The 9,746-nt window shown below is 34.2% G+C and overlaps 1 protein-coding gene across 1 annotated transcript; it reads right to left on the bottom strand.

The window, feature by feature from the left end:
- Nucleotides 1-714: 714 nt before the first annotated feature.
- Nucleotides 715-4,404, bottom strand: LOC111392728 (histone H2AX-like). Its single transcript, XM_023018132.1, has 3 exons — nucleotides 4,384-4,404; nucleotides 3,544-3,705; nucleotides 715-927 (listed from the first exon to the last, which is right to left on the bottom strand). The coding sequence occupies exons 1-3, from the start codon at nucleotides 4,402-4,404 to the stop codon at nucleotides 715-717; spliced, it is 396 nt and encodes a 131-aa protein (XP_022873900.1).
- Between the last annotated feature and the right edge of the window lie 5,342 nt (nucleotides 4,405-9,746).

Raw genomic sequence — 9,746 nt, 5'->3', positions numbered from 1 at the left:
TTCTACAAGCCAGAGAAATGTCCGACCACGTCTACAAACCTTAAATACGAGTACAAATGGGTAGACTGAGTCCAAATCATGAAACCCATTGATGTTTATGTTCCAAATATGTTGAGTACTAGATCGAAAACGAACAATGATCAATTTAGTTGTTTTCAACGTTGGTGCTACTAATACCCATATTAACTTAATTGAGGGTGCTTATAAAACATCCAATCGGCATTCATATCCAATTTACTCCAAAGATTAGTGCTTTATATATCATATGCCACATAATAGAATATTCATTCCCATTCGATATATCAAACAATGCCAGTTACCACCAAATAGTTAAGCAAGCAACATCTATGTCTTCAGTCGCATAATCTTAAGACAACTGATTATTGACATATTAAATAAAAAAACATAGACTCGTACAATTAAACAAAAAAAATTATATTTTAGAAGAGTCTTAACTGATAAAAATCTGAAGACCAAAACCCTTGGCCATTGTTTGACAACCATTATCTTGGAAAACTATGTTTTGGACAGTGTTTTTTAGGAAAATGTGTAGTTAAAAGTAAGGAAAAGTTTTGGATTACATGCAAAATATTACATTGTGTGGATATGTGGTTGAAAGTGAGAATGCAGAAAAAAGAGTTTCAAATAATAGTGATCAAATAAGGGCTTAATATCCATCCAAAAACTGTAAATAATACATTAAAAACTGTAGAACTATTGCGAAGCAGAGCCAATCTCTTTTTCTTTTCTGGCAGCTGTCTTTGGCAACAAATACTGATTAATGTTAGTCAGAACCCCCACCATTTGCATAACATTTCCCAAAAGCTTGCTCAACTCTTCATCATTCCTTACAGCCAATTGTTTATGCCTAGGCGCAATCCTGTTCCTCTTCTTGTCCCTGGCCTCGTTTCCTGCAAGCTCCAAAACCTCAATCAACAGAACCATATAGTAAATTCTGAACATAAAAAATGTACGAAATGGGAACAAACAAAACCAATAACCCATCGCGGCAGCAAGGTATTCAAGAATGGCAGAGAGGCAAACCAGGGCAACGGCGTCGACACACTCATCAAACTTTCTATTCCTTATAAATCTATCGATTCTTCCAACAGAGAATTCGAGCAGTTCAATTTTTTTGTGGTTTTAGTAGCGATTTTTAAAAGTATCAAACCTATGTTTCAGAGTTTATTATCCACTAGTTTAGAAAGATTTTTAAAAGAATAAAATTATATGCATGTCCCTAAGTAAAATTTTCAGTTTATGGGTTCTTATATGAATTTTTTACTTATAAGTGATATTTTACTAATAAATAATTTATTTATTTATTTTGTGTATAAGATAATATTTAACTTAAAAAATTAAATAAAGTTAAAAATTTAAAATTTAAATATTTAAATCTAGTGCAGATTTGAACAGTTCAAGTGCGAGGAAATGAGGAGATATTGCATTTGACAGCAAGCCATAGTTCTAAGGAGATATTGTAGGCCATGATCTGAGTGAGGAAAGTTTCAGTGAGGGGAGTATTTATGGTGGGAATGAAGAATGAATCCAGGCCACTGTTTCATATTGAGGTTTGGAATCTGGAAGAGAGCATCAGAAATGTGATGCGGGGAATCAACTTCTTTCGGAGGTGGTTTCACTATGCCATGAATGTAACCAAAAATGGACTGACCATGGAAGTAGGATAGGGCATGATTTCTCCGCATGGGGTAGTTTGTGTGATTAAGATTGGTATTGATGGTGAGAAGAAGTTGGGATAAGGAAGCACAGGAGAGAATAATAGGTTTGTGATTTTTTTATATATTGAATCGTGAATACACGTTCTTTATATATAGAGCTCAATACAATAACTACTCTACTTTGTAGCTTATACATGAGTTTAAATTCAAAAGAACTATCCTTTTAGCTATATCAAAAAGATTTAAATTCCAATAGGTTATCCTTCTTTAAAATTCAAATGAGCTATCCATATGTGGAAGGTCTATTTCAAAGATTGATAAAATGATAATTTGAATTTTTGATTATTGTTGTTGAGTAGTAAACTTTATTTCTTGGACTAAATAATATGAGTTTAAGTATTTTGTTCACACACTTAAATCAATTAAAAAGCCAAAAATGCCTAGCATTTCTCGAAACATTGTCTAGAAAAATCTATAAATATTTAAGTAAAATATGTGGTGATAAATGTGGTAATGTGACAAGAAGAATATGTGGTCTTATATATACAATCTATCTAGAGTATTCTAGGAAAATATTTTGTCCAAATGTGTGATCTAAAAGTCTTATGTAAATATGTGGTCTAGGAGTCCTTAGAAATTGTGTGGACTAGAAGTTTTATATAAACACTATATAAAGGGGTAGGGTTCTCCATTTTGTAACAAGCCAACTGTGTAAGTTTTGGAGTTGAGAAATACAAGTTTCTTTTTGTTCACTTCCTTCATCCTATTAGTGTAGTCTTCCTCAAAGGCATTAGCCAATCCAAGTTAGTAAACCCCTCTTTCCTCCAATAATTTTAACCAACCACAAGAAGTTCAAATAAGCTTACTCGACAATTCATAACTTAGTTAAAGTAAAATGACTAATACTTGAGCTTTACTAAATTATCGTGTTTTCTTGTCATAGAGAAGGATTTAATTAAAGAAATCTATTCGATTAACAGAATCCATTATAAAAGCTTCCAAAAGGGATTATATTGTGACGCAAGCCTGCTATAATCACTATCCATTGCTTGACTTATGAGATGGAATTTTCATCAAGTCAAGTAGTAATAACAAACGTGACTTCTAGAATCTTTACATATCTTTATTTCATAAACTATCTAAAAAGAAATCACATTGTCGAGTATTTATCCTATCCAGCTACAATATAACATGTGCGATTCACGTGCAATTCACATGCGACGGATGTTAAATGGATGCCTAAACTGTTTTAAAACTCCCTCCTAAACCAAGCACATTTATATAATTAAAAGATTGTCAATTGAAGAAAAAACTAGAGAATTTGTCCTACTCAGCTACAATATAACTCATGAGATTCATCTGCAAGTAACGTAATGTATTTAAAAGAAGGGGATTACTGCACCAGAAGTTCTAAAGGAGAAACCATCTTCAGAATGAATTATTCACCATTGAGAACAAGCATCGATAAAAATATGAATGTAAAGATTCTGGTTTGTAATCGATAGAAGAGAAAGAATGCAACTACAGGGATATACGAGTAACAATATAAACCAGTAATGAAGTCCCAAAACGATAGTAACATCTAATTGGCATATATATCCAATTTAATCCAAAAAAATCTTTTGCCACATAATAGAATATTCTTTTCATGTAATTTGGTGCTGCAAACAATGCAAGGTAGCCAAAAAAATGCAATCACCCAAATAGATAAACAGGTAACAAATATGCCTTGGTACGATTTCATTATTCTTGTCCCTGGCCTCATTTCCTGCAAGCTCCAAAACACAAACCAACAGAACCATGTAATAAAATCCCCAAACTAAAAAAATATATGAAATGAGAGCAAACAAAACCCCTAACCCACCTCATCAGCAAGGCATTCAAAATCGATGAAGAGGTAGACCAATGCACAGGAGACAAAAAGCTCTTCATACTTTCCAGCCCGCAGATATCGAACAATTATTCTAATGGGAATTTGAAGCCATCTACAAGATCGAGATACAGAATTCCATGACTTGGCTTCCCTCTACCGCCCTTGTTGGAGGCCAGTTGAACACATTTTCATATTCAAATTTTACTGCAAACCCCAAAAAGAAATGGAAATTAGAGGTGGAATTTGTAGAAAGGGCCGAGATTTCATTGAGATGATGAGGTATGTAGAGGGTTAATATAGGAATTTAGTGGGTGGGGTGTTAAAATTTGATTGATGGTTAGAGGTGTGGTGGAGATCGATGACATGACATGAGAATTGAAAACGAGGGTTTTAGATTTGAATTTTACGTCGAAAGTAGAATTCAATGCCGCAACTAAAAATTTTTCACAACTGTAGAAGTTGTTATCTATGTGTGTGTTGTGTGAATGTATGTATGCGTGAGAGCACGAAGAAAAAGAGGGAAGGAGGGAGACAGTGAGGTAGTGTAGGGTTTTGGTGAGGAGCGTTTCCATATAATTAAAGTAGATAAGTGCAAATTTGTCCAAAAAGGTGTAAAATCTATTTCAAAAGTAAAATAATATTTTTCTTTGAGTCTTAAATTCAACAATTTGGTATGAGAGCAAGGCGGTTAATATTTTTCTTTGAGCTTTTTAAGTTCATGCACAAAAGGAGAATATCAAACTTTCGTAAAGTTTGCTTAATTATGAGGGGGTAAATCAAATCACGATGAGCAACCTACAAGTGATAGGCGGAATAAAGAAGCTCAATAACCAGAACTACACCACATGACATACTTGCATTGAGTCCTATGTGGGCAAGACTTGTGGGAGGTTGTTGGTGGAAGTGATGTGACACCAGTAGAGGAAGCTATAGCTCTGGAAAAAGTGGAGAATCAAAGCGGGTAAGACTTTATTTATTATAAAGATAACAATTGAGAAAGAATAGTTGGAGCAGATAAAAGACAAGACTACACCAAAAGAAGCATGGGAGAATTTGGTTTCACCATTCTCGAAGAAAAATGAACTGAGAGTATAGCTTTTGGAGACTATAGCTTTTGGTGAATGAGCTTCTCTCGATTGCTCAAGGTGAATTAATGGTAAGTCAATATTTCAACAAAGTTAAATCTTTTTGTTGCGAAATTTCCGGATTAGATTCTTTGAGTAAGATTTTGGGAGTCCAGAGTGTGAAGAATAATTATACATGGATTAAGACCTGAATATAGAGGTTTTATTGCTGCAATATAAGGTCGGAAAGAGCAACCTTCATTGTTCAATCTCGAGAATTTGCTTGTCGATCAAGAAGCATCGACCAAGCAAATGTTAGGGGTCTCGATAAAGGAAGAAGATAAAGTAGCACTATTTAGCTATAAAAAACAGTGGATTTCATCAACAAAGTAGTAAAGAAAATAAATGTGAAGGAAGCTATCAAACAGGGGGAGCTCAACAAAATCGCGATAAAAGAGGCAAGTCATCCAAGAGATTTCAATGAAATATTAGCTTATGTTTTGTTTGTGGAAAACAAGGCTATTATTCCAAAGATTATCGATTCAAGAAAAGACCAGCAAAAGGTAATATGGTAGCATCCATTGAATGAGAAAAAAATAATAGTGAGGAAGACTGGGATGCCGTAGCATTGCTTGTAGAACAAACTCATGGAGAGAAATGTAGCCAATGCTTCGAGGAAGAATCAACACTAGTGGTGATGCTCCCTTGACAAATAAACTACGAAAATGAATGGATTGTCGACTCTTGATGTCCGAACCATGTGATAGGTGATAAAAAGATGCTACTATATACAATGGAGTACAGATGAAGCCAAATGGTAGTAACTGCCAACAATTCAAGATTGCTAGTAGCTTACATTGGTAAGACAGTTATAACGCCTCATTTTAGCCCTAGTTAGGTATAATTACAAGACATCTATCACGTGCCAAATATGAAGAAAAATCTCCTATTAGTGGTCAAGTTAACATCATCAGATAATTATGTTCTATTTAGACCGAAAAGATGTCAAGGTGTATCGAAATATCACAATTTTAGGTACAAGAATACTAGAGGGACATAAGTTAGAGTCCATCTATGTAATGTCAACAAAATCTACATACGTAGATAAGGCTCAAAATAACAAGACAGTATATTTATGGCATGCAAGGCTAGGACATGCGAGTTATCACAAGATGAAGATATGATGAAGAAGTCGTGCTCAAAGGTCTCCCTAAATAGAACATCAGCTGTTGTATCAGGAATACAGTAAAGCACATCAATTGTCGTATTAGGAATCAAGTTATAAAGCAAAGCAACCACTAGAGATAATACACTGTGATGTGTGTTGGACCTATCAAACAACCATCAAATTAAGGGATGCGCTACATGGTGACATTTATTTACGACTTCTCAAGGTACATTTGGGTTTTTTAATGAAAGAAATATCTGAGACATTTATAAAGTTTAAGGACTATAGATAAAATAGAATGAGATGTTGAAAATAAAATTTGATGCCTACGCATGGATAATGGAGGAGAGTATACATCAATATAATTCTTCTCGTACTTAAGAAAACATAAGACACATCATCATTTAATATGTCTGGACAAGCCATAGCAAAAATGGTTTAGTAGAAAGAAATAATCGACACCTTGTAAAAACGTGTCAAACTATACTACACGTAAAGAATGTGCCATAAAGGTTTTTGGTTGAGTGTATGAGGATATTAGTACATGTGATCAATAGGCTACCACAACCAAAGCTGGGGTTCACTTCACCATATGAGAAACCATAGAAAATGAAGCCAATAGTAAGTTACTTTCGTGTTTTTGGATGCATCTGTTATGTGTTTGTCCCTGCTCACTTAAAGAGTAAGTTTGATAAAAAGGCAATCCGGTGTATATTTATGGGATGTGACAATCAAAGAAAAGGATGGAGATGCTGCGACCCTATAAGTGATCATTATTACATATCAAGGAATGTGGTGTTTGACTAAATATCTTCATGGTGGACATTGGAGAGAGTGGAGTTACTAGATTCAAAGGAAATAGATAACAAATTACAAGTGAAGATCACAAAAGCACAATAAAGTCCCAAGGAAACAAAGGATGCACAATAATTAAGTGATGAGAGAAAGAGTCTACTGGCGCAACACAAAGTCCTTGGCAGATATAAATCAGCCAACACCAGAGGATATATGGCCAAGTCGACAAGAAGAGGTTGAGGTGCTGACAAACCCACATCCACAATTGAGAAAATCAACTAGATATAGAAAATCAAATCCTAAGTATGCTAACATAGTAGTAGAAGAAGATGATAGTGCCAAAGAGCTAGAGACCTTTGAAGAAGCTATCCAACACAAGGAGTGGAGAAAAGCAATGGAAGAAGAGTTCATGGCTCTAAGGAAAAATGAGACTTGGGATTTGATGCCAAGGCCTAATGGAGTAAAGCCTATATCCTGCAAGTGGGTATTCAGTGTAAAGAAATATTCAAATGAATCAATTGAAAGTTACAAAGCACAACTAGTAGCTCATGGATTTTCCTAGCAATATGGTTTGGTCTATGATGAGACGTTTAGTCCAGTGGGCAAAGATTACTAAACATGAGTACCTATAGCTTTTGCACTAAATAAATCTTGAAAATTGTGGCAGATGAACATGAAAAATGCATTTCTCCATGGAGAAGTTGACTGACATGTATAAATGGAGCAGCTAAAGGTCTTCGAGAATAAAAGAAAGCCAGGATATGTTTGCAAGCTAAAGAAAGCTCTTTATGGGTTGAAGCTGGCACCACGGGCATTGTACTATAAGATAGCTGAATTCTTAGTTCAAATTGGATATTCAGTAGCACCAGCAAACTCGAGTCTATTCGTCAAAGCACATAATGGTATACTAACAATAGTGCTATGATATGTGGATGATCTTATCATCAATAGAGACAATGAAAACGAAATCCAACAAACCAGAAAAAATCTATCAGTAAGATTCCAAATGAAAGAGTTTGGAGAGCTAAATCATTTACTGGACTCGAGATGGAAAGAAAAAAAAAAAGGATTATTCTTATGTCAACACAAATATTGTAGAGATCTCTTACAGAAGTTTGGAATGATCAATTGCAAACCAATATCAACACCAATTGATATTAACTCCCAGCTATGTATAGATGAAGGCAAGAACTTGGGGGATGCAACCATATATCGACAACTAGTAGGAAGCTTAATCTATTTGACGCTAACATGACCAGACAATGCATATGCAGCTAGGATAGCAAGCTACTTCATGGAAACACTACAACAAAATTTACTTTTAACGGCGTACAGGTGCATGCCTTATAAAGCCATGCCATAAATTCTCGCATCCTTTTACGGTATGCAATGCATGCTGTTAATGCATTTTTCACAGTATGCAATGCACGCCGTTAATAGCAGAAGACACCACATCTTGAAGTGCACTATCATTTCATCAAAGAAAAAGTGTTTAAAGGGGAGATGGACATGAAACACGTTAATGCTAAAAAACAAGTTACAAACGTGTCAACAAAAGGACTCAGTACTTCAAATTTTGAAGAGTTTTGAGTACAACTGGGAGTCGTAAATAAAAAAGAAAAGAAAGAAAAGAGTAAAAATTAAATGTCATTGCTGAAGGGGAGAATTGAAGATGTAGCACCGACATTTCTAGAATGTGCTAGGTCTTTCTCCATTCATCCATTCAAGTGACTTGAAAAATTATAGACACAATATTTATTCAATTCTTGAAGTAGGTAGGGAACAATATGGAGAATGCAACTTCAACAAAGAGAAGAAGGATCTAGAATATTGTTGTATGATTTATCCTCCACCTCCATTGTAGATGAGTTTGCCACCACCATAGAAGTGTGTATGTGTGTGTGTGCGCGCGCGCGTGCATGCGTGCGTGCCTTGTTTGAATGTAGGTATGCGTGAAAGCACGAAGAAAAAGTGAGAAAAGTGAGATGGTGAGGCAACGTAGTGTTTTGGTGAGGAGTGTTTCCATATAATTAAAGTAGATAAGTGTAAGTGTGTCCAAACATGTGTAAAATCTGTTTTTTAAATAAAATAATATTTTTCTTTGAGTCTTAAATTCAACATGTTATTATCAGCGTTTATTTTGAAGGGGATTTCGCGAGTTCCCATTCAAACACAATAAATAAAAACCACACTTAATAATTTAAGTAGCTAAAATCAAACATACCAGATCCATTTTCTTAATCTGTTATTAAGTAGCTAAAAATAAGCAATGGATGGTAATTATAGCAAACTTGCATCACAATATAACTACTTTTGGAGGCTTCTATAATTGCTTCTGTTAATTGAATTGACTTCTTAAAATCCTGTCATTATATACGAAAAACACTATATTCATGTTAATAAGGCTCAGGAATCAGTCATTGCACTTTATCTAAATTAGGAACTATTTAGTGTGCTCATTTGAACTCCTTATGATTGGTTAAAGTAATCAAAATTTTAGAATATCGTTTTATCAATCATTTTAAAACACCTATATCCATATATAAACAAGTTTATATAAAAATAAATTTACATATGCGTAAAAATTTACTTTTATGAAAAAAATTCATTCATTGTTTAAAAATTTACCTATAGGGTAAAAGTCATTCGTCAGTAAAAATTTATTTATAAAAAAAAAAGAAAATTAATTATAAGTAAAAAGTTTCTTATATGATGTAAAGAAACTAAACAAATATAAATTCGCCTAGAATGAAAAATTCAATCATACTATTAGTTATAAAATATAAAATAAATCATTTGGGTTGTACATGCAAGAACATGTTTTGTTAAAAAAAGTAGACAATATAAGTAGCTTAAAATGCAACTTTAGGCAGTGGAAACTTGAGAGAAGCTGCAAGGTTACCACCTGGGAAGTATATAAATAAATGGCTTGCCATCAGCACTATGTAGATTTCAGCCATATGAACCTGCTCTATGGATCCGTCACTGAGTCTGTAAACCATAGAACTGTCAAACAATATCTACTAACCCAAAAAAAAAAAAAACTACACATGGGAAGATGGCGAAGTATCCATTCCCAAATATGTTGAGTACTTGACGGAATGTTTAAGACCAGTTGCATAAGGATCAATTTAATCCTACTCAATGTTTGCTGTAATTAACACCCA

The sequence above is a fragment of the Olea europaea genome, unplaced genomic scaffold (genome assembly GCF_002742605.1).
Source record: "Olea europaea var. sylvestris unplaced genomic scaffold, O_europaea_v1 scaffold971, whole genome shotgun sequence".
Lineage (NCBI taxonomy): Eukaryota > Viridiplantae > Streptophyta > Magnoliopsida > Lamiales > Oleaceae > Olea > Olea europaea.
This window is presented reverse-complemented; position numbering and strand designations above follow the sequence as displayed.